The sequence below is a fragment of the Mauremys mutica genome, chromosome 10, assembly GCF_020497125.1.
Source record: "Mauremys mutica isolate MM-2020 ecotype Southern chromosome 10, ASM2049712v1, whole genome shotgun sequence".
NCBI lineage: Eukaryota > Metazoa > Chordata > Testudines > Geoemydidae > Mauremys > Mauremys mutica.
The window spans coordinates 71848956-71873968 of record NC_059081.1 but is presented as its reverse complement, the minus strand read 5'-3'; the positions used below and the strand labels follow the sequence as shown (position 1 = coordinate 71873968).

Sequence of the window (25013 nt, the reverse complement as noted above, 5' to 3'; positions counted from 1 at the left end):
TGTTGGTTGGATTTCTAGCCAAACTACACCCTGCTCCCTCCACAAGAGGTCTGCGCAGTATCCAAGGAGAGTCAGTCGGAGCGATTTGAATGCTGGCTGCCTCAGGCCCACGTGGAAGGGAGTGAGATGTGGTTAGCTGGAAAGCTGGGGCTGCTGAAAAAAGAACCAACACACCACTAAGCCTTGGACTATTGTGTTCTGACTGACTCGGGCCCAACTTGTCTCACGGCTGCTGTGATCATTTGGACAGTGCTATAGACTGGATCATTATCACAACCCTGCCCTTTCACTCTTTCTTCTGCCCTCCTCTCTGCAGACTCCTCTGTTGGGGATGTGGGCGTTCTCCTGAGGATGACAGGCTAGTCTGCCCTTTCCGGGGGAGAGAAGCCAGCCTGTTTCCCTTGCAAGGAGGAATTGCTTCCCTGCTCTGGTTCAGTGTTGACAGCCCGAACCACCTTAACTAGAAGCAGGAAGCAGAGAGCCCTGGCCCTCACCAATCAGATCCAGGGAGGGTGGGACAGTGTGCAGCTCACACAGTTTTGGGAAATGACATGCTGAAGCCTGTGTGTGGGTCCTGTGCCAGGGGCAGCTCAGCGTAGGGAGTGCCCTGGGGAGCCCCAGGGAGCGGCTGGGGGGCTGCAGTGTAAAAGAGTAGGCCAGATGGCTGAAGCAAGCTACCCCAACAGCCCTGGTTCCCTGCAAAGAGCAACCGGGGCTGGCCTGGAAGCCCACAGCAGTGACAGTCACGGTGCCACTCTCGGTGCCACAGATGGAAATGCAGGTAACGTAAGGAAAGCCCAGCCAGGAGCATCAGCAGAGGGACTGTCTCGAGCTGCAGCATCCCTCCTTTCCTGTGGTGCTGCCTGGGGACCGGGGGGGGGGGGCTGTTCTTTACAAGGCTCTGCTTCCCTGGCAATGAACTGGGGGGGCACTGGGGAGTGCCCCCATGTCTTTTTCTGGGGGCAGGGCGGTGTGGTGGGGGTGGGAAGCTGGGGCAGGGAGCTGCATTCTCTCGCTGTAAGCGAGGGGATGTTCAGGAACGCTGGCCATTCAGGGGGCTCTGGGATTTGTGTAGGGTTTTCCAGAGGGACGTGTGAGCAGCGCCACAAAAGGGACTTTGCAAACCCCGTGGTTTGTTTCTCTGTTCTGCTCCCATGCAGTTGTCATTCTCTTAAGGAAGTACAAGTCCACATAGCTGGGTGAGAAGCAGGCCATTTATGCCTCTAGTCCAGTGTGCGCGGGTGTGATCTCTGTGTGTGCATGGATATGAAATAGTGCTTAATTTGTAATGAAAGCGGTGCCAGGATTCAAACAGTTTTTTTACATTCATAACAAATATAGCAAGCCCAGAGGTACGGGGCTATGAGCTGCCACACCCAGAGGTGCAGGGGCTATGAACTGTCAGGCCCAAAGGCGCCAGGGCTCAGCCCTGGCAAGCCCTGGCACAAGTTAAGCACTGATATTAAATCACTCTGTTGTTTTCCCTTATTGAGCTGACATTTTAAGCCAACCAGTTGCTTCTCAAATTAAATGTCCTTAGCGTCTGCAGCTCTCTCCCCAAGGACTGGTTGGCCACATGATTAAAGATACCTCATGTAACAGTCATGCTTTTCTAACATGGAGAGGTACTCGGCTATCATCAGAGCCCTGATACCATTGTCCATCTCACATGTTTATTGTATGCTTGCTACAAAGTGCATCACATAGTGCTAGAAGCTGGGAGTGAGCAACAGGGATGGATCACTTGATGATTCCCTGTTCTTTTCATGTCCCCCGAAGCACCTGGCACTGGCCACTGTCAGAAGACAGGATACTGGGCTAGATGGACCATTGGTCTGACCCAGTAGGGCCGTTCTTATGTTCAGATGTATTTGAAAAATACAGGCTGAGCCACCTCACGTTGTATTTCCAAGTGCTCAGCAGCACCCACAACTGGGGCCAGGCTGTCAAAAGAGCCCAGCAGCTCCCATTTACCCACCAGATTTTCTAAAGTGCTCAGCACTCAGCGGCTGCCCTTGTGACACCTTTGGCCGCATTTCTCAGGAAACCTTGGCACCCAGTGCACTGAGCTGTTGGCAAAAACTGACCGTGTATACTGCTGCCTAAATAGGAGCCGAGCTCTTCTGAAAATTCTGGTGTATGTGACAGCACAGCATGGAACAGCTATGCATGGACTGTCATGGCAAGATTAGCTAACTGTGTTGCTGCTCCATACTTAAGGTTGCCGCTAGATGTTTCTCTTTTAGTTTTTCTGGTGGTAATATTTAGTGACAAGTGAACCACTGATGTTTCAGAGAACTCCCCAGTGCTTTGGCTGTTTCAGCTAAACCAGTGATGCGACCCTCCCAAGTCTGCTAAATTGCTGTACAAATCTTGGGGAAACGTCATCTTGCAGCATCATTGGGTACATCCAGTCCTGGCTGGAGCTAGGACGTGCAGCGTTTGTGAGGACAAAACGCCAACCCTTTATTGGACTATTTTTGGCTTGGGCAAAGGCTTGTTTCAGTTGTGGGCAGAGGGTTAGGCCAATTCTTGTTTATTCCAAACCTTTTCACCCATTCTTAGTGACCAGCCTGGCTGGTTGCATCATGTGTGATCAGTGATGGTTGCTGTCCATGCCTGCTCACTGTGACCCTTGTTAGAGAGGGCTTCGGAGGTGCAAGGGTATCACAGCACCGCTTGTTTCTGGAGCAGGGGCGGTGGGTTGGGCGCTTGGCACAAATGTGCTGGAGAAAGCAGGAATCGCTGTGGGAGGGACAGCTGGGAGGCTTGGATGGCCGGGTGAAAGGTCAAGGGGAAATCAGCAGGGTGTGATGGCGGGGAGGGAGAAGGGCATGGTTTGGCTTCTGGGGTAGGGTGACCAGAAGCCAAGGAAAAGCAGGAATCTTTTGGTTTTCAAGTGATTTGAGCTTCCTTTTGGCTTTCCAAACCCAGGGACTTCCCCGGGATGCTCAGGTCTCCTAGCACTGTAACACAGCAGCACAGACAGCTGCCACCCTGGCTCGCCCAGCTGCCCATGGCACCACCTCTCCACTCACCTGGCCAAAGAGCTGACGCCTCTTCAGGCCCTTGGCATCTCCCCCTCTCATGGCAGGAGAAGGGCTGGGTGGGCAGGCCCAGGGGAGGGAGGGGAAGAGACGCGGGAGTGGGACGAGGGTGAAGGGGAGAGGGAAGGGAAGAGGAGTGGGCAGATGACACCACCAGGGGAATGGGAAGGAGCAAACAATACACCGCAAATCCCAGAGCTGGGGGCCAGTGCAGAGAGACGCTCATTCCTAGCACAGCAGGGCCTGAAGGCCCCAGCCATGGGCGTGCCCCATTGTGCTGGGTACTGGACACACCCAGAATATCCCTGCCCTACACACTGGTCCCCTCCCTCATTCCTGCTGTGCCAGTCCTCCTGTCAACGTGGGGCAGCTCTGCGGAGACAGGGTGCCCACCCTGCCTTCCCTTGTGCGTTGTCTCTCCCCAGAAGACAGCCCCATTCATGCCCCTAGAGCACGGCTGGCTCTGGCTAGTGAAGCCTCTAGCGTTCAGTGTCTACTGTGTGCATAGGCAGCTGCTGTATGTCACCTCAGATCCTCACACTGCCAGGGACAAGCAAGTGTAACCCACCAGGGAGAATATTACAAAGCCCCCATAGGCCACACCACGGAAGATGGGAGATTTTATAGCCCCAAGTTAGCACCCTGGCTCCGGAAGTTCTGCTTTGAGTTCCCCGGTTGGCTCCCCGGTGCATTGGCCAAGGTAGCGGCCATGGAGTAGGTGTTGAATCCAGGCGTCTGCAGGATTAACACAGCAACCCTGTCTCCAGCGCAGGTCGCAATCTGAAGGAGTGGCTGAGGGAGCAGTTCTGCGACCACCCCCTCGAGCACTGCGAAGACACGAGGTTGCATGATGCTGCCTATGTTGGGGACCTGGACACACTCCGGAGCTTGCTGCAGGAGGAGAGCTTCCAAAGGTGACCCTCACTTCCCCTGCCACTCTCCCGGCATGCCCCTCGCGGCCGGGTATTGGGAACATCCGCTACTTGGTGACGCTCGGATAGGGAGTCTGACACAAGCTTCCTTTTGGCAGGGTCTGGGATAGAGAGAAATGGGGCCGGATCCCTAGTGGTGTAAATCAGCACAGACACATTGCCTTCGGTAGAGCCATGCTGACTTACACCAGCTAGGCATCTGGCCCATCATACTGCCAGCAGGCGCTGCAGCTCTCAACCTACCCGATGTCACCTGGCATACGTCTGAGTGGTTTTCGGTTCTCACACTGTCTGCAGGTCTTGGTTTGTTAATAGAGCATGTGCAGTGTGGCCTGTCACACCCTCGCCGCTGGGCCAAAGCCTGTCCCTCCTGTCTGAGCTGAAGGGATTGTTGGGAGGGATGAGAGAGCGGTGCTATTCTCTTGGCTTCTCGGTGGTGGCTGTTTGCCACCTGTGGGAGTGTTTTCCTTGGTGGGGATGCTGCATAGATATCATTGGCCTGTTCCGTGTATGGCAGGTCACAAGAGGGCCATGGCCATGAGTGAGCCTCAGATGGTTCAGAGGCCAGGCTGGGGTGAACAGGCTTAGAAAAATCTAACACCCCCCCTGCCACCATCACCTGCCTTGTCCATTCTCAGCAAGCTGGTTCTGAAATGGTGAAGGACTTATGCAGTGGAGGGCCCAGAACTTCCTGCCTAGTAACAGATTTTCTTGTATAGAAAGCTGGGGAGTGAAGCCTGAGGTCGGATTCCCCCTCCAGTGTCAGGCCTTTTCCTAAGGAGGCGTGACAGGAAATCTGCTCCCCAATGCTAGCAGGCACTGGTGTCTTCAGGGATGTGGGTCTGGCACATTTCCTACACCCAGCAGTTCACAGATCGATCAGCTGACTTAGCCCGCTTCCCTGGGTCAGCAGATACCCTGATCCCAGCACTAGGCACCACTGAGTCCCTCATTTCTTTAACACATCAAGGATATCTTTGAATGTACAGCTCCAGAGGCCACCGTCAGACACTCCTGGGAATGCAGTGGGGAAGGGAAGCTGACTGCCTCTTCCTGTGTTTCCCAGTAATCAGCAGTTCCCATGGGGCACAGTGAGCTGAGCACTTCCTCAGCTTTAACTGAGCAGCTTGGCAGGACCCAGCGGGCTCTTTGTATTGCTGGTCAGAGGCTGCTCGGGTAACATCTAATCCCACGCCAAGCAAATTTCAACTGAGTAACGTACAGTTATAAATATCCAACCTCTGCTTGTGAATACGCTTCAGCTCAGCCTGGAAATAAAATAATGGGAAAATAGAAGTTTATGTGTAATGGCAAAACCATGCGGAGGGGATTAGAATCACATATAAAACTGAAACGCCCTATGTTAAAAATTTGGCCCAGTCTAGGTCTGTGTCCATTGGGATATTTAATTAATTTTCCTGCATTGCTGAGTAAACTGCAGAATGACAACACTAGCCTGAAATCGTCCTTTCAGCAAGAGTCGGAATGAGCCAGCCCTTCTAAGAATGAGCTGCTTTGTCCCTAGCAAATTTCCGGGGCATTCCTTTTGTCACTCGGAAGTTTCCACCTGTCACCTATTTGTGCCCTGTCACCTCCCCATCAGTATAACGAGGCTAATAATCTTTCCTTTGTCTACTTAGGTTGTAAGTTCCCTGGGCCAGTGGCGGTCCCTTGTTATGTGTACCTACAACACACAGCGCAATAGGGCCCTGATATTGGTGGGCACTTCTATGTGCTAACATAATAAAGGTACTAGATGAGGCTTCAAGAGACAAGGGCATATGCCATACCTCTGGCTCACCCTCTGTGTTCCTTTGGGGTCTGGGGGGAGGCAGGGCTGTATCCCAGCAGAAGCCGTGCGCGTTGACAGATAACTCTGCTCTGTTGTCCCCCCGCTCAGCCGAATCAACGAGAAGTCTGTGTGGTGCTGTGGCTGGCTGCCCTGCACCCCGCTGCGCATCGCTGCCACCGCTGGCCATGGCAACTGCGTGGATTTCCTCCTCCAGAAAGGGGCGGAGATTGATCTGGTGGACGTGAAGGGGCAGACAGCCCTCTACGTGGCTGTGGTGAACGGGCACCTGGAGTGCACCCAAATCTTGCTGGAAGCTGGCGCAGACCCTAACGGGAGCCGTCACCATCGCAGCACCCCTGTGTACCACACCTCCCGCGTGGGCAGGGCCGACATCCTGAGAGAGCTGATAAGGCAAGTACAGTCGGTCCCCTTACCTTCCCAGCTCAGGGTCAGTCTGTGGGGTGCTGTGGATTTGATGCAGCGTCTAGAGCCAGAGAGGAAAGAGAGTGTCCTGTATGTCTCCTAACCTCCCTTGGCCTCCTTCTCGACCCTTCCTTTTCCCCTGGTTCCTTCCCCTCACAATAGAAAAGTATCCTCCTCTCTGGAATGGGTAGGGAGGTGGTGGAATCTCCTTCCTTAGAGGTTTTTAAGGTCAGGCTTGACAAAGCCCTGGCTGGGATGAATTAGTTGGGGATTGGTCCTGCTTTGAGCAGGGGGTTGGACTAGATGACTTCCTGAGGTCCCTTCCAACCCTGATATTCTATGATCTATGATTCTCTTCTCTACCTTCACAAACTGTCCTTTCGTCCTGCCTTCTGTCTCTCTCCCCCCATTTCTCTTCAAACTCATGGAGCACACAGGTGGCACGCTTCCCTCATCTGCTCCATGGCAGGTCCTTCCAGTCCAGCTTCCAACATCTTTTCTCTGGTGCAACTGCTCTCACTCGGTTGCTCCCTTCTTCGGATCCCTCTGCCACCTCCCCATCTGTCATCACATTAGATTGAAACCTCATCTGCCCCCCTTCAAAGTGCTGCCCCTCCCTTCTAAGGCTTGCCACAGGCCTCCAGCTCCACCAGTGGTTCGGTCACACACCTGGGACTCAGGAGACCCCTAGTTCAAGTCCCACCTGTGTCTGAGAAGGGATTTCAACAGGTGATTTGAACTGAATGCTCAGAGCAGATGTGCAGCTGAGAACCCCAAGCCTTTTCCAACAGAATGCTGTTTTGACTTCTAGTTTGTGACCAGCTCTAATGCAAAGCATTGGTACAGAAAGTTACAAAGCAGCGGATCAGCTGAGAAATTAGGTGCCTACAACTATTTTGGTGGAGAGCTTGAAGTTTCTTTTGTAAGGTCAATAAAACCAAAATAAATCCCAGGCAAAGACTTCTGGTTGATGTGCAAAGCACTTCAATAAGATATGACATTAAAGGATAAGAATGATGGATGATGATCTTTGATTTCTCTATACAATTCTTGTTTTATGTTCCTAGAAATTGTTCACAATGGCCGAGGCCCAAACTGGCCACAACCAGGTGCCCACACGTAGGCTCCTAAACCTGTATTTAGATACCTGGATAAGTGGCCTGATTCTCAAAGGTGCCCTCTGGAGCTCCCACAGACTTCAGTGGGATTGGAGGTGCTCATCATTTATGAAAATCAGGCTGCTTATTGAAATGACTTGGGATCTGTTGTCGCCACAGAGTTAAGTGGGATGAGCAGCACCAGGGTTGGCCTCGCCTGGATGTGAGCAGCCACACCCGACTTACTGGGTCTTCACTGGTGCTGCTCTCCCTGGGAGCGTAACTAGGATTTCTGGGACGTGGCCCAAGGTTCTTTGTGCTGTTGTCACCTGAGCCGCTTTGATTCTTTCCCAGTGAATTGTGAGATAACTTTTTTCTATTCTTCTCGGTGTACGAAAGGAATTGTGGGAAGGCATTGGAGGACTATCAGCACTCCCATGACTCACTGCAAAGTGGATGGGATACAAACCCAAGGGAAAGCCTCACTTAATTTGGCTTTAGCCTATAGTCTCAGAACAAGACAGCTAGTCTTTGCTTAAAGCACCACCAGTTAGCTGGAAGGGGTCTATATGTGTCAGGAAAGAGGGACTGGGGCAACCCCAAAGTAAAAGCCCGAGTTAACGCTGCAGCAAAGGTGGATTTGGGAGCCCAGCATTTTGAAAATCATGGTCCTAGCTCATTATGGGCCCACTGAAGTCACAGGGGCATAGGATCAGACCTATAGACCATCTTGACCAGTATCCTGGCTCCAGGAGTGGCCAGTCACAGCTGCTTCCAAGCAAGGTGCAAGAAACCCTAGAGTAGGCTGCTTTGGGAGAACACCCCTGTGAAGTTTCCTCCTATTCCCAGCACTTAGAGGTTGGCTTAAACCCTCAAGCAGGAGGGTTGATAGCCTCTGAATGCGCTTTGTACTGGGCCCTGTAAACTTGAATTTTCTCCTCTGTTGCATGTAGACATGTCAGTATGAACCCACTAGCTACATTCCTAAGAATCTCCCCCAGTATATTTGCTAACACAGTACAAAACATAGTAAATGGTATTTCAGCACATGGAGTTGATGTATTGATTTATATGTCTGCCTCTAAAGATGCCTTGCCAGCAATATTAAAAGCATGATTCTGGAAAACTTTCAGGATTAAAAATTAACTGGAGTTTGTCCAATATCTTTTTATTAGGCAACGTTTCTCCCAAGGCTGCTAAGTTAATACCAAATTGTCATATTGCCCAAAATTTTCGAGTATCTTGGAATAGGGATTTCTTAGATCTATTCAGAATTGCTTACTTTAAAACACAAACCTGAGTTACAGAGCTCTGTAGAAGGTTAAAAATATTGATTTAAGTTACTCTTTCCTTGACAGAGTAAATGTAATAAAATGACATTTTTTACCAAGATGTAATTATATATTTCCATATTCTTCCAAAAAACCCTATTCCCAGTTAATTATCAGTCAATGAGAGTCTTCCTGTTAACATACAAACTCCACAGTTGGTATTGATTCTGCTGGATTTGGTTTATTAAATCATATGGTAGCACAATTACAATTCCTGAAGTCCTGTGACCTGCTACAATTGCTGAACCAGAATACCAGGCAAAAAGCAGGAGCTGATATGTAAATTTTATCAACTAATAGTAAATACAAACGTAGCTATGGAATGGTAATCCATTTTGTAGTAAGACTGGTGGAAATATTTACAATTATATGGCTGTAATGTAGATTACTTTCCTAACAGCCTGTTACATAATCATCTTGTGATGGGATATTGCATCATACTTCTAGTCTAATTGAGGGCAGAGCTAGGCTATTAGGAGATCTATATTCTGCTTATTCTATTAAGCACAGTGTAAAACTGACAAAGTCATGGGGAATTGTAGCAATACTTACAAACTTTTTAAAAGTTTGACTGATTTTGTTTTAAAAAAGCATAACTTAGCAGAGCTGGTCAGAAAATGGCTTTTTTCATGAAAAAATTTGCCCTCCCCAAAGGGTGGTGCATAATGGGAGTCACTGGCCATGGTGAAAACCGAACTTCAGCTGCAATGAGGCACTGTGGCAGCAAATCCAAATAGAAATGTATCCAGGTTTGATTTTTCAGCCATTTGGGGTTTTGATGAAAAAAATCAAACAATTCTGTGGAATGCAGAGATTTTTTGCAAAAAAATTTTGTTTAATTGAAAACCCAAATTTCTGCCGAGAAGCAGTTTCAAGAAAATTTTTTTGACCAGCTAGTTGCAAAGGAAACCCGTCCTGCAGGCCTTACTCCTGGGAGGAGTACCATTGATTGGCTCCGAGCCTTTGCCATTTTCCTAGAAACCCGATTTAAATGTAAACTTTCTCTTATATGGAGTATGGCCTCGATTCAGCACAGAACATTGAAAACCTCTTTGAGAGGGGAACAGTTCTTCAGAGCGCTGCTGTTCCCTGGCTACTTTCTCCCTTCTCTTATCTTAAGCCTTGGCTAAGTAAAGCTGAGCTGTTGGGTTGTGACTATGGAGGAGACGGAGACCACTTTGCAGTGTGTGTTTGGGGGAAGTTACCATGTAACATCCTGTCCTCTCCACTCATGCCTGCAGCCACCTCTCTGTCATCCTCTGAGGTCTCAGTCTCTGTGCCGTGCCGTGAAGAGGAGCGCGGATAAATATGCGCAAAGTGCAAAATTCAGCACTTGGATATGCTTGAATGGCCCCTAATCTTGCAGCTAGTTCTGCACATGCTTGGCTTTAGTGGGACTATTCATATCTTCAGAGTTAAAGCACATGAATAAGCATTTGCAGCAACATGGCCAGAAACCCACTGATTTCAGTGAGAACTTCATAAAGATCTAGACAGAATTTGGCCCAGAATGTTTTAATAACTGGAAAGAGGAATCCTACAATATCCAGGAAAGCAGAAAAGCCTCATTCTCTGAATGCTCGGATTACAAACCCAAGAGAGTTATTCCTGATTGGAAGAGCATTGTATTACTCTGAAGGGAAAGCACGACACTTCTACTCTATCCAGAATCCATCCTTGGCTGTTGCAAAGGAGCAATTAAAAATGGCTAAAAGAGGCTGGATCGTTTTTCCCCCATCCTGATTTTTTAACATTTACGGTATGTAAAATAGGTGCAATTGCAGCATTTCAGAAGCATGTGCTCTGTACTGGATGGGTGCAATACTGTATATATCACACATTGCTATTATTATTTTTCAGTCAAATGCTGTATTACAGTGTTTCAAATTAAATATTTTTACAGGGAGCAAATATTCTTTGTGCTATTCTTATTCTCCAGCAGTCTTTTCCAAAAAGGGGAAAAAAACCCTCATATTTTCTGTTTGATCCACTCAGTTGCATATGCTACACATATAAAATGTATCGTTCCATGCCTTGTACATTCAAAGTTGCATCTATAGCATAACAACATAGATTCTAAACATTTAGGGTGAGATTTTCCAAATCACTCTATATTGGATTATCTGCTCTCTTTGAAATCCATTGAATTCAATGAGTGCAGAGCTAGACCAAAGCAGAACGCTTTTGAGAATCAGCCCCTTAAATTGTATTATGTTGTTCCATTGTACCTAGAGGTGGGTGAAAGTTTTTGGACAAAACCTTCTTTTGCTGAAAAATGCAGATTTGAGACATTTTGCGAATTTGTGTCAAATTCACCATATTTTTTGGTCAAAAACAAACAGGAAAAAAAGTCAGAAACAATCGAAATGTTCTGACATTTCTAAACAAATCATTTTGATTCAAAACGACTTCTTGTTTTGAATTGTATGTCTATTTTATTTTTAAAAGGGTTAAAAAAAACCCATAAACTGCACAAAAGATTTTTTAATTATTATTATTTGGTTTGCTGAAAAACTGAAAACGTTTCATCAAAATGATCTTGTAACATTTTTTTGCATGTGTAGCTAATGAACTGAAAAATCAGTTATTTGCATAGCTCTAACTGTAACCCCTGGGTGAATGAATTCCACTCTGTTCCTGGTCCACAGTATATGAGTCTGTTACAGCCCTCCCGAGAAAGTGTTGGTAGTTTAGCTCATGCCATAGCAGCTTGTGCCTTTAGCTCTGAAGATCCATGGTTCATCTCTGGTGCATTGGCCAAGATGGCAGCTGTCAAATCATAATAAAAAAACCCAACTACCTGAATATATGTTAAAAGTGATCTATAATGCCATATCTCGTAATATTTAATTCTAGGGTAATACAATACAGATCTCAGGGGACGGCTGACTAACTGATATAATTATTTTATATGTTCCCAAGTTGCTACAAGCTTGGAATTTGGTACATCTATTTAGCATAAACTCCTGCATTAGACATTATCATTGGATTTCCACTATTCGAGTTCCCATTGAAGTGAGAATCTTGAAATTTGTTACACTCCTCTGTTTAGCACAGATTTGTGTTACAGTTTCCTTCATTGTTTGCAACAGTTGGAGCAATTGCGCTAACACATTAACTACTCATCTCCTCCCGGATGGGGACGTTGTGTTAGTGCCTATCCGGCACCCCTTCATTGAGGAGCTGAGTTGTTTACACATCCCCTAGCCAACCCATTAACGGTGGATTTTATACACTGGTCACTCAGGGCTGCACAAAGACAATGCTCAGCACAGCTGTTATGATGGGGAGAGAAAAGTGTCTCTAAGTCACATCTCTGCTTTCCTGATCCTGGGGACCAACAACCACTGGAGTGGCCATAGCCACCACTGAGCTGGTTGTGGACTGGACAGTGCAGCATACACTGTGCTCACCTCCCCAGTGCAGTCTGCCGCTCTATGTCAGGGAGAAAAGGGGCAGCAGTAGGATGTGTTGGCAGGCGATCCACAATGTCCCAACTTTCAGGAGCCTAAATTTACCCCTATGGAATGTGAGCCTGTAATTTAAGTCAGCGTTTAACACACGCCGTCTGGTTTGTCCCTACAATCCATGAATCCTTCACAGAGCTGTTTAGGTAGTGGGCCATATTCTGGCCTCTACTGCTGCTGCTTTGTGCTGCTTGGGTGTCAAGAAAACCCGTGTGCGTGGGAAGGAGGTAAAGCTGGCAGAGCCATTTCTAGTCCAGCCACTCTCGCAAGGAGTCTCTCAGTTCCCACCTGTACAGTGGGGATAATCACACTGCAATACAGATACTATGAGGCTGGCAGCCAGCAAAGTATCCTAGATGGATGACCTGGATGACTAGTAGTGGTGGGGCTCTCCTGCCTTCTCAGTGATTTCCACGCACCTGAGCTGCAGTCGTGTTATTGCTTTCAAGCATTTCCCTTTGGCGGCCCTGCACCCGCTTGCCTCTGTACCAAGATAGCTTTTGTTTTTTCATGCTCAGGTATGGCGCTGACGTGGACGTCAACCACCACTTGCCCTCCCGGGTCCCCAGCCCCTCCTCTCGCCCGCTCACTTCCTTGGTGGTCTGCCCTCTGTACATCAGCGCTGCCTATCACAACCTCCAGTGCTTCAAGCTGCTGCTCCAGGCCGGAGCCAACCCTGATTTTAACTGCTGTGGCCCCGTCAACATCCAGGGCTTCTCCAGGGGCTCCCCGGTCTGTGTGATGGATGCTGTCTTGAGACACGGCTGCGAGCCAGCCTTTGTCAACCTCTTAATTGACTTTGGAGCCAACTTGAACCTGGTGAAGGCAGAGGCCCTGGGTACCGAATCGACTGGAAGAGTCAAAGTCAACCCAGAAGCCTTGCAGATGTTCAAAGAAGCCAGGAGTAAGTGGCTGGCGAGTCCTCGGCATTGACTTGCTAGTGCTGCCAAGAGAGAAGCACAGCAAATGGTTTCCCTTTGGCTGTGGTGCTTGTAGCTAGGTCTGACTGAAGGCAGTTCAGAGCCCTAGGCACACACCACATGGGTCCCTCCTTTCCCCACCCCTATGTCATGGCTCTGCCCCTGGAGCGTGGCACCAGCCCTCCTTGGGCTGGCAGCAGGTTTCAGAGGTAAGATCATCAGGGCAGTCTGCACCTCTTGGGGCTCTTGTTTCAGGTTGTCTGCAAACGCAGGCAGGCCTCAGTTACACTCAAGTGATGTTTCCAGCTTGATTGAGTCCAACAGGGCTAGAACTTAACTTTGAAAACATCATAGCTCAGATTCTGATCCCATTTTCCAAGTCCTGGTGCCGGAGTCCTAGGCCTGAACCTATAGTACCTATCTGGCCCTGAATATACGGGCCAGCTGACCTAGTGTCACAAGCTGCAGCATGCTGGCTGGGAAGCAAAGCAGCAGAGGAACAGTGGTGGCAAGAAGCGGGAGCAGGGGTGGGAGGAGCAAACGTGTGGCCACGGGGGAAGAGCTGAAGACATGGTCCTCTTGAAAAGTAGCAACTAAAGGGTTAAGGAAGAAGTGAGAGGAACCCCCAGGCTGCACCTTGTTGGAGTTTGGCTTTTTAGCATTGGAAAGACCCCAGGTGCTTTGCAAGGTGGACCGGTTGGAAGTGAGTTTTCCATCCTGGATTCAGGCCCTGGGAAAGCTTTTCAGGTCTGTACGTTCCTCCCCATAAACCACAATTGAAGCTGAGCCGCCCACATGTGAGAGATTAGAATAACAGCTCCCTGCCCGGTGTGATGTCCATCCAACGCCTGCTTAGCAGGCAGTGCACCGTGCACATCTCATATGAAATAGAGAGGCCAGGGAAGGGGAGTAGGTTTGCAGGGCATCACTGCGGAAAGGTCGTGGGAGCAGGTCCCAGCTGTACCCAGTGTTAATTGTTTCTATGTGCCGGGGGATGCTTAATTCAAAAAGAAAATGTATGTAACTTAAAACCAAAATGACTCGACTGGTGCTAAGCATTCAGGGGAGCTAGAGATTTCCCCTAGTAAACAGAGAACCGGGTATAAATTGGTGTAGATCCACTGACTTCATTGGAGTCATGCCGCTTTATTGCTGCTGGGGGTCTGATCCAGAGGCCTTAGGGTCAGACACACTCCTGCCTGCCCTGGGTACTGAGTTTTTGCGAAGTGCATTGTCTGATCCTTGCAAGAATCAACAGTGAATTTCTATTATGGTATAGGACAAGGGCGTGGGGAGGGAGCCATCCCCAGGGGTGTAAATCAGCATAGCTCCATTGAAGTTGTTAGCGCTATGGTAGTTTACACCAGAGGGAGATCTGGGCCAATGAAATTTACACCTGCTCTTTTATTCCTTTCTCTCTTCCCTTTTGTTATTTTGATTGCAGGCTGCCCCAGGAGCTTATTGTCTTTGTGCCGTGTGGCCGTGCGGAGGATACTTGGCAAATACCATCTGCATCTGATACATACTCTTCCAGTCCCAGACCCTATCAAACAATTTTTACTTCACAAACAGAGCTAGAATGCAATCAGCTGCTTTGGGGACAGTTTGCTGTACGAAATGAATGAGCTGATGAAAACAGGTGCCAATCGCCCCTCCCCCCCCAGTGCTGTTTTGAAATATATCCTATGGTTATTTGTATAAGGTTATTTGTTATGACACTACCTCTGTTGCTGCTACTTGTAACGTGTCTTGGGTTTTAGCAACACTATTGTATGTTGAACTTGTACCTACTCAAGCGGTGGGCTTTTATCTGCCTATAAAATGCCTGACCTTATCAATAATGGGCCTGTACAACCCATTAGGTTCTCATGCTTCAGCTGTCCTTACTTTGACCTTTCTCCCTTGAGGAGCTGACAATTGCTACTGTGCATATGGCAAGTTGATGTGTTTTCACCTGCTGTATGTCTCATTCTGGGGTGAATGCATTGGGTTTCTTGTCTGGTGCCGTGTGTTCCCTGGAGAATATGAAATTACTTGTGTGTGCCTAGCTGTTGCAAGGTAGCAGCAGAGTCCCAAGCCACATCACTTGGCTTTTGTTGTTTAGAAATTCCGAGCTGGGACTACAAAAAGACTAGGAAATAGCCAACTGGTCTGAGCAACTGCAGGTGTCCTCAAAATACTCTCAGGTGTGATATGGTGTCCTGACCTACCTGCTACCAAAATATATATAGGTCAAGGTGGGCTACCAGAAAAATAGGTCTCCAATTACATGAGTGCCTGGGAGTGGACCAACTATAGCAATCACTGCCATGGCATGAAGGGGAACACCCATAAGCATGTGCGTTCTTAATGGGGTTGTGGAGAAAGCACATAGCAGCCTGGTCTGCACTCGGTGTGGCTTAGCAGGCAGCACGCTTGGCTATGAGCTGTGAAGGTGTCAGTCTGAGATTCTGCTCAGATGCTCTATTCCACTCCTTCGTGAATGTGGTGCCGCTCAGCCTTCTAATGAGGACTTTCTCCAATTTGTTCACATCTTTCCTGAAAGCTAACATTTCTAATGTCCATGGGCCACCGAAAAACTCCCATGGCACATCTCAAAAAGACAGTGTTCTGCTGAACAGCCCCATGCGCAGTAATGCTGGTTGAAATATCCGAGGATGAATGGGAGCTGCTATTCAGTGAATAACTTGGTAAATGTATGCGTAGTGTCCTTACGCTACCGGTAATTAACTCCATGCTTGTAAATTGCTGTGGGATTACGCTATGCAGGAAACTCCACCAAACCAAATACTAGTCTGCTTTCATTGCTTAGAAACACGCTGCCCCCGCTAAAATGTTATCAGTGTTCCAACAACCATGTAGGCAGTTATGGATGGGGAGGCATCGGCAGTTTGCAAAGCATGGCACACGCATATAGACATTACTACCACTCTTCCCTGCCCATCCTGTGTTGGCGTCATTGTCAGATAAAATGTTCCCCGATCATCAGGTGTTTCCTACTTCTTCTGTGGACAGGACAATTTCTTGGGGTGCCTGGGTGACTGAGCTGCTTGGGTTTATCTTGAATAAAGACTTAGTAACACTGCACCCAATAGAAGAATGCTGGGCAGCCCTGCCAAGGCGCCCTTTGTTTCTAGAGTCTCCATTAATTATTATTGTTTATGTGGCAGTAATGACTAGCAGGCTCCAATCACAGACTGAACTAGGCCCAATACAATCAGTACAAGAGACTCCCTGTCCCAAGGAGACCACCTAGACGGCTTCCCTCTCCTATGCTCTGCGTAGGGATGTTTTAAAACAGCTAGGAGGGCCCAGTCCCCCTGAGCCCTGCAGTATGTGCTCTGCGGTGCTCCCAGCAGCAGAGTGTCAAGGTTTGCAATGAGGCGGTCCCACAGCTGGAGAGAAGTCCCCTCTCCCTTTTACTCACTTATTTAGCTGCTGATTTCTATATACTATATTTATGTATATGCTTGGGGTGAGATGCTGTGCTGCACCTCTGAGGGCGCAGCACCAAACTTGCAGTCCAAAGGGAGGGGAAGCTGTGGTCGCTTTTGTGCCCTCCCAATCCTGGGCTGTTGTAGGGGCTGCGGGAGGCCCGGTGTCATGTAGTCAGTCCCAGGAGCCTAAATTACAGCAGTCTTGCAGGCTCCAGCATTATACAGGGAATTGCCTGGAAACTGGTGCACGCGCCATCCCTCACAACACCTCCCTCTGCACTCCCACTACACCAGGGGTTTTGAGGGGCCTTGAAATGTCTTCTGCAGTGCCTGTGCCAGGGAAAGCCACCCCTGGGTGGTTACAGTGCTTTTACTCCGATGCAGCCCTTTTACCCAGTGTAAAGGGGCTGAGGAGACCATTCTTTGTCTTGAGAGCCTGTGGAGAGTTGGCTGAGGAGCGTGAAAGACAGAGAGAGGCATAGGTCTTGGTGCTAATTTAAATAATGTTCCTTCTCCATAGCTAGTCCAGTAATTGATGAAGATCAGTTGCTCAACAACTACGCACTGCACTTCTCATCAGCCAGGATCTAGAATCGAAGGACGGGAAGGGACCTCAAGAGGTCATCTAGTCCAGTCCCCTGCACTCATGGCAGGCCTAAGTGTTATCTAGACCAGGGGTTCTCAAACTTTTTCTCTCTGAGGCTCCCCCAACATGCTATAAAAACTCCACGGGCCACCTCTGCCACACCAACTGTTTTCCTGCATATAAAAGCCAGGCTCAGCATTAGGGAGTAGCAAGCAGGGCAGTTACCCAGGGTCCCACACCACATAGGGACCTGCAAAGCTAAGTTACTCAGGCTTTAGCTTCAGCCCTGGGCTTGAGCCCCATTCAGTGGGGCTTCAGCTTTCTGCCCTGGGCCCCAGCAAATCTAATGCCAGCCCTGCTTGGTGGCCCCAGACACCTGGCTGAGAACCACTGATCTAGACCATCCTGATAGGTGTTTGTCTAACCTGCTCTTATAAATCTCCAATGACGGAGATTCCACAACCTCCCTAGACAATTTATTCCAGTGTTTAACCACCCTGACAGGAAGTTTTTCCTAATGTCCAACCTAAACTGCCCTTTCTGCAATTTAAGCCCATTGCTTCGTGTCTTATCCTCAGCAGTTAAGAACAATTTTTCTCCCTCCTCCTTGTAACCACCTTTTAGGTACTTGAAAATTATTATCATGTCCCCTCTCAGTCTTCTCTTCTCCAAACCCAATTTTTTCAATCTTCCCTCACAAGTCATATTGTCTATACCTTTAATCATTTTTGTTGGTCTCCCCAATTTGTTCACATCTTTCCTGAAATGTGGTACCCAGAACTGGATACAGTTGAGGCCTTATCAGCATAGAGTAGAGCAGAAGAATTATATCTCATGTCTTGCTTACAACACTCCTGCTAATACATCCCAGAATTTTGTTTTCTTTCTTTGCAACAGTGTTACACTGTTGACTCATATTTAGTGTGTGATCCACTATGACTAAGGTTATGATTTAGTCACCGGTATTTTTAGTAAAAGTCACGGACAGGTCACGGGTAATAAACAAAAAGTCACGGACAGTGACCTGCCTGTGACTTTTACTAAAAATACCAGTGATTAAATCTTAGGTGCTGGGTGTATGCTCCGGCAGATGCTGATACTCCTGGGGTGGGGTGGGATGGTGGCCCGTAGCTCTGCTGCTGCTGCTTCGAGCAGGGGGTCCTGCGGCCATTGCTGCTCCTCTGGGTGGGGGAGGCCCCGGGTGCTGCTGCTGCTACTGGACTGCTGCTCCGGGGACGCCCAGGTGCTCGTCCAACCTTGGGGTCAGCCGCCACAGCTGCAGAAGTCACATGACTTTCCGTGACCTCCGTGAAAGACTCGCAGCCTTAACTATGCCCACCAGATCGAGGAGGTAGATTATAAGAAAGGGGAACAATGGACAGAGAGTCCTCAGTGTTCCTTAGCATTGGCCTTTTGATTTCAGATTAGCAGGCTGGCCTAAGGTGGCAGTAGATAGCACGTATATAAAGATGGCTTCCTGCATTGCCGTCGCTCGCTGTTTCATTGCAAACAAATATCTGAGTATGTGAGATGAAAAGGAAAAACAAATTTCTTGTTGATTAGATTTTGGTGAATTTGGGGTGGTTTTAGTGATGAGTAGGTTCTCAGACACCAGAGCGATGAGTGTTTAAAAAAACCATAGATAGGGAGGGAGGAAATGAGGGAAAGTGGATGGATAGACAGAAACATGCTTTTGGAAAGTTAGAGCAGAGGCAACCTGTAGTGTAGATTCTTTAGGTTCTTTAGGCTCCACCCCTTGGAAGCCTCTGCAGCAGATTGGCAGATCCCAATAGAATGCTGGGAATGGGTGACAGGGGATGGGTCACTTGATGATTACCTGTTCTGTTTGTTCCCTCTGGGGCACTTGGCATTGGCCACTGTTGGAAGACAGGATACTGGGCTAGATGGACCTTGGTCTGACCCAATACCGCTGTTCTTATGTTCTTATGTAGAAGCCTATTTGCACTTTTAGGCACCTAAATCCCTTTAAAAACCTGGCCCCAAAGTCTTAGAAGGAGATGTTGGAAGAAGGGTCTGAGATGGAACATCACTATGATAGAGAAAGAACAAAAACCAAAAACAGCCCTAAATTCAACTGTGATATAACTTAGTAGAGCTGAGCTACGATTGAATTTGGCCCACGACTGAAATGATCGGATAGCTAAGATGGTTGATGATGGCTGGATGTTTGATCAGATACAGACTGAACTTACTTGCTGTAGAGTGTGATTAAATCTGAACCCAGTGTGCCTTTGATAACATAATTAGTGCTAAGACGTACAGCACCATGTTATTGTATTGCATTATTTTCTTCCTAACAGGTCAGAAGTTGAGCCATTGACCAGTGTGTACTCAGCTAAGAGAGTCACACACAACATGTTTGTGAGCAACCCAATAAGGGTGAACTACTAGTTTATACAATTTTAACCACACAAACCCTCACATCTACCCTCTCCTCAGAAGCATTACTTCTATCCATAAAAACAACACACCAAGCAGTGTGCTCCTCCCATACAATAATTATGTGTAAGGACCATAGGATGTTCAGGGTGTGCAAGTCACATTGCTTACAAAATTCTCTGCCTGGTAACTTCACCTACCTGTGCTGACTGCTAAGAAGGACAACTTGGATTATGGGTGAATCAGAGATTATTAGGGTTGGAAGGGACCTCAGGAGATCATCTAGTCTACCCCCCTGCTCAAAGTCCCCAAATGGCTCTCTCAAGGATTGAGCTGACAACCCTGGGTTTAGCAGGCCAATGCTCAAACCCCTGAGCTATCCCTCCCCCCAAGAGCTTACCTCTATTTCTCTCTCTAAACAAAATCTGAACTTGAAGGCCATGATGCTGCAAACACTTGGGTCTATGCTTAATTTGATGCATGAGTAGTTCCATTGAAACCAAACATGTTTAGAGTTAACCAGGTGTTTGCAGGATCAAAACTATAATGTGCAGGAGGCATTTCTGGCTTGGGTAGGTGAAGATGCCCAATTCCCATTGGAAGTCAGAGACTCTTGCCTCTCTGAAAATGCCAACCTTTCTCATCTTTCCTCGTGGAGAGACAGCCAGATAAGAGCTGAAGTCAATGGGACTGCTCATGTTCAGAATGTTAAGCACAACCATGTTTGCAGGATAGGTGCCAAAGTGTTTTCCTGTGGCGGTTTGCTACCAAGAGTGCCAAACCTTGCTTAAAAGTGCAGTGTTAAGCATATGTATGGTCTGGAGTTTTTAGAGGAAATTATTGAGTCATGAATTGAAAAAGTGACATCCAGGGGTCAATGATATTCTCAGCCTGTGGCGTCAGGCGTTAGATCTACCTGCTGACTTTTTTTTTCCCAACCAAAGGAACAGTAATTTTCCACTATGAAATCTGAGTAATAATATGTATAAACTATGGTCCCATTTACTTCAAACCCTATTGTCCAAACCTCCGGATTATCCAAATCCCTCCCTTTTCCCCCTGCATGAGATACATGCTGCAGAGGGCGTGTATCTCATGCTGGGGGACAAGGAATGGATTTGGATAATAGAACAGAACCCCCTGGCTAGGACTGTGAGGAGGAGGAGGAAATCTTGGCCCTGGAGAAGGCCACCTCCCTGCTGATTGGCTCCTGCCCTCTGGATTATCCAAGATCTCAATTACCTGAGTAAAATCTGTGTCCCCCGTGCTATTCGGCTAATTGGGAGTGAACTGTATATTGTATAGCTATATTACAGTATATTTCTATATAACTATATATAGAGAGAGATTTTGCCTTAACTCATATTTTACTATTTTCTCATAAGTAGAAAAATACCTCTTTTGCAAAGGCATTTGTTCCATAGAGTCCTACAATAATGGCTGAATACTCATAACAAACACGTATTTTCTGCCCCACCCAGAAATCATTCTAGGTGGGAAATCAAACAGCCTGACAGTATATATTGCATATATAGAAGCATGCATATTATGTATCAATTAGTGTGTGTCGTGTGGCATTGCTATAAATGCAGCTTGTGATACGGTAACGAGATTGGAAAATTGGCTAATCATTTTGAACAATCACAGCCATTAAAAAACGAAAATGATTTCATCTTTGCTTTCTTCTTTACTTTGCTGCCTTGTCTGGATTTTGCTGTTGTTAAATGCTGTCTGGGATGTTGTCCCCAAGTGTGCCTCCCCACCACTTCCAAAAACAATAGCAAGCCTGGGTCCAAGTCATTTCACCATGGTCTAAGTTGGGTCAACTATTTCCAATTCCATTTTGAAACCCTCTTGTGCAGGGAGGGATATTTTGGAATGGAGCATATTTGCTTCCAGCTGAAAGTGGCTGTACCCACTCTCCAACTCAAATGGGAACGTGGCAGGAATCTCTGAAAGGAGTTGTAGTACCTTCTTTAACCCCTTCTTTTCAGCAACTGCAATAAGAACACGCAGCTGCTCCATGAAATGCCTGCAGGTGCTGCTCCGTGTTTTTGCTGCTTTTTCCAAGGACAAACTACTGCTTCTAAAGAGAGTCAGGTTGGAATGGGGAGCTGACAGGAGACATCTGCGGTGAAACTGGGGACGTGGCAGCCAAATAAAGATGTTTAAAAGAAAAAGGCCATCTCACAGCATGCTCATTTATGAACCATACGGTGACATCGCATCCTCGCGAGGGTGCTGGCTCTGGGTATTGAACTTTGGACTTCTAGTTCTAAAAAGCACAAGTCTCTACTGCCTGAACTAAAAACGGTTCAGCTGCCCCACACACTTCTGTTCTAAACACAAGAGGGGGAAAGAGAGCTGTGCTGTTTAAGCCTGGGTTACAGAAGCTAGTGGTGAGAAAGTGCACCGCCTCACAGGTCACCCACAACCCTGGGTCGTTTCACATGCAGCGGGCTCAAGCCAGACTCAACTGGATGGAAGCTAGTGACAGGCAAGTGCAGAGGGCTGAATTAGCCTCCAACCTTCAGCTCTTCACTAAAGACATACACAAACCGTGTCAGGTTTTGTCTCCCTGTCTTCTCTGGAACCCCATGCCCTGTCTCCCCCTGCTGGCTAGATCACAGAGACAGGTTTATGAGTCTGCTAAAGTCTTTGCACTACAGTGCTTGGTTCCCATGCTTTTAAAACCAGAGGTCCCAGGCCTACAGGTGTGTCTCCTCCGCTGAAATAACTGCAGTAGAGCAGTCCCTATCTTCTGACCCTAGTTCCTTTGCCTAATCCCCAGCAGAGACTCCTGGTACCCAGCTTGTTCTCTTTGAACCCCTGACAAAACCCTGCTCCACTCCCCAACAAGGCTGATGTTACACCCATTTGGTGAGGCCTTAGCAGTTCTACCTGCAGGTAGATGCTTGACTCATAGCTTGCATGTAGTTCAAAGGTGTCCCATGCTGCAGTACATAGTTCTTGATGCCAGAAGCAGCAGGCCAGGACTGCTGAGACCTCTCTGCATCTATGGATTGTATTGGATTTCAGAATTGATAGGATACTGGAGCGGGGGGTGGGGCAGGTCCAGGAAAGGGATGTTATCTCTGAACTGAGCTTATTTATGGAGAGGATGAGCTAAGGTTGCAACCATCTTCCATCGATAACTCCACATGGCTCTTTGTCCCCACCTAGTGGCTAGCCCATGTATAGCGGTTGATGAGTCTGCTATGGCCTTTGAGCAATGAAAGTTTGGGTTCTCTAACTCAGATAGTAGCAACAGGGGCTTTTAGATCCTGGGGTTCGGTCCTGGCAGACAATTCCAGCTGGGGTTTTAAAACCCTGTTTTAGCACTCCCTAACTTTAGCTTAGAAAATTGATTTGGCCTGGCATTTGCTAGAATTTACTGTGAAGGCAAAGGAGAGTGTTTCTACTACACTTGAAGAAATGTATCAAACTGATTTTGAGTTGGCTAATTTAAAAAAAAAATTGTGATTTGAAATTTGGACTTATGTCTAACATTTATCTGTCTCCTTTCCACTCAGAAAAGGCCTGTGACTTCCCCTTCATACTTTCCAGACAGTAAAGTCTGTGGAAAAACTTGTGCATTGGATATATCTGAGGAAAAGAGATTATAATAAAACAAAATTATTAACCGGTTTTGTTGAAGATTGGTTGGGGCTCAGTTCCATTCCCACTGGTGTCAATGAAAATTGTGTGCCCTTGAGCTTAGTGAGGGTAGAATCAGTCACAGGATGTCCATATTGCAGATTAGAAAGCATATGAGATCATGTGGCAAAGGCTGCGTGGGCAGCTTATTATGAAGAGCAAATAGACTTTCCCTACTTAAGGCTACAAGAATCCTGCTAATATAAGGCTGATTTTGAACACCGATGTTGGAAAAGAGACATTGCAATACTTGAGCAGCCCAGCAACTAGTTAATTCAGTCCGGTGTCTGTACCCATGTGAAATCTGCTGCCTGTCAGTTTCACTGACTGTCGCATTTCTCTGGTATCATGAGAAAGGGGAAATGGAAATTTTTGATCTCCTTCCCCTTTCCCATTCATAATGTTGTATACCTTTATCATGCCCTCTCTTATTCATCTGTTTTCAAAAACTAAACAGACCAAACCTTTTGAGTCTCTCTTTACAGGAGAATTTTTCTGTACCCCTAATCATCCTTATCATCTATCACAAAACTCTGCCTGACGCCCTTCTGAGATGGGGTGTCAAGAAATGAATACTGTTTTAGGTGAGAGTGTGCCATGGGTTTATACAATGGCATTATAACATTTTCTGTATTACCCTCAATCCCTTTCCTTACGCACCCTAATATGTATTTTTTCCTTTTTGACCAGGATCTCTAAGTCTTGTTGCTGAATTGTTACAGCACACTTAAAACCCAGTAAGTTGTATGAGTAGTTTAAATTATTTCTTCCAATGTGCAGTGTCTTCCATTAGTCATCTTTGTGCCATTGCATTTCACCCACCTATTAACTTAAACTTCATTAGGTCCCTTTTAGGTCTCAAGTAAGCTAAATAATTTTACATCACCTGCATAGTATAAGTCTGAATGAAAAGAAAAAAGCAAAATCCTTTAGATTTTTAGTGTTAGATTACGACGACAAGGGGCCACGATAGGAAAGGTTTGAATGAGTCTGTACTTTTTGAGATTAAAAAATTTAGGGGAGGTCTACACTTAAAAATTAGATCCATCTAGCCACATCACGCAGGGCTGTGAAAAACGTTGTGCCCTGTGCAATGTAGTTAGGTTCACCTAACCCCCACTTGGAGAGATGGACTAACTACATCAATGGAAAAAGCCATTTTGTTGCTGGAGGAAGCATCTACGCTACAGTAGAGCTACGCTGTAGCTCTGCCGCTGGAGAGAAAACATGCCCTTCTTGTTGAAAGTTTTGCAAACTCACGAACAAGTTTTTGTGTCCCTCTAACTGTCCTACAAAGTTGTGTTGTATTCCAAAATTTGAAGCCTAGACACTGTGGCTTTGACAATTTTCCCAGGAAGGAACAGGAAAATGTTCAAGAAATCACCATTAGAAATCTAGATGTGATTCTGTCACTGGAGCGCAAGGAGAAAATAAAACGGGATGGATCATATAGCCTATGACAGGCTTTGTCACTGATGAATTGTTTCAACAGCCAAAGCAAAGGTACAGGGATGATATATTGCTTATACACTATGCTCTCCCAGTGCTTCACAAACATCAGGGGTGAGGTAATGTTTCGAGACGGTGCATTTTCTCCAAAAGATTCCACAGCAGTTTGAAAGCTTCTAGGGGAATATGGACATTGATTTCCAGCCAGGAGTTGCTTGGCCAATGCTGCACTCTCCTTCAATTTTAATAATCTAGTGAGCCCCACATCCATTTTATAAACGGCAATTGCCCAGAGAAACTGCAAGAGGAAAGCCAATAAAAAGCCTTTATAAAGGGGAAATTAACATTAAATTCCAATTGTTTAAATGAATAGTGTTAGGTGAGGGTGACATATGTACTTCTTACATCACTAAATCTAGGGTCAGACTAGGGCCCATCTGAGGTATGTGCCCAATGGTGTATGGAGGCCTAAGGA

General features: G+C 47.1%; 1 protein-coding gene across 2 annotated transcripts in view; it reads left to right on the top strand.

Moving 5' to 3' along the window:
* The first annotated feature begins 555 nt into the window (after positions 1–555).
* Positions 556–25013, top strand: part of ASB1 (ankyrin repeat and SOCS box containing 1) — a 60599-nt gene continuing 36141 nt past the window's right edge. The window contains exons 1-5 of one of the 2 annotated variants that reach the window (XM_044978419.1): positions 556–781; positions 3820–3961; positions 5880–6182; positions 12608–12993; positions 14454–14858. In XM_044978419.1, the coding sequence (XP_044834354.1) occupies positions 661–781; positions 3820–3961; positions 5880–6182; positions 12608–12993; positions 14454–14587 (1086 nt within the window). In that variant the 5' untranslated portion in view covers positions 556–660 and the 3' untranslated portion in view covers positions 14588–14858. Of the gene's footprint in view, positions 782–3819; positions 3962–5879; positions 6183–12607; positions 12994–14453; positions 14859–25013 lie in introns of those variants that run through there. The other variant, XR_006572210.1, reaches the window with a different exon arrangement.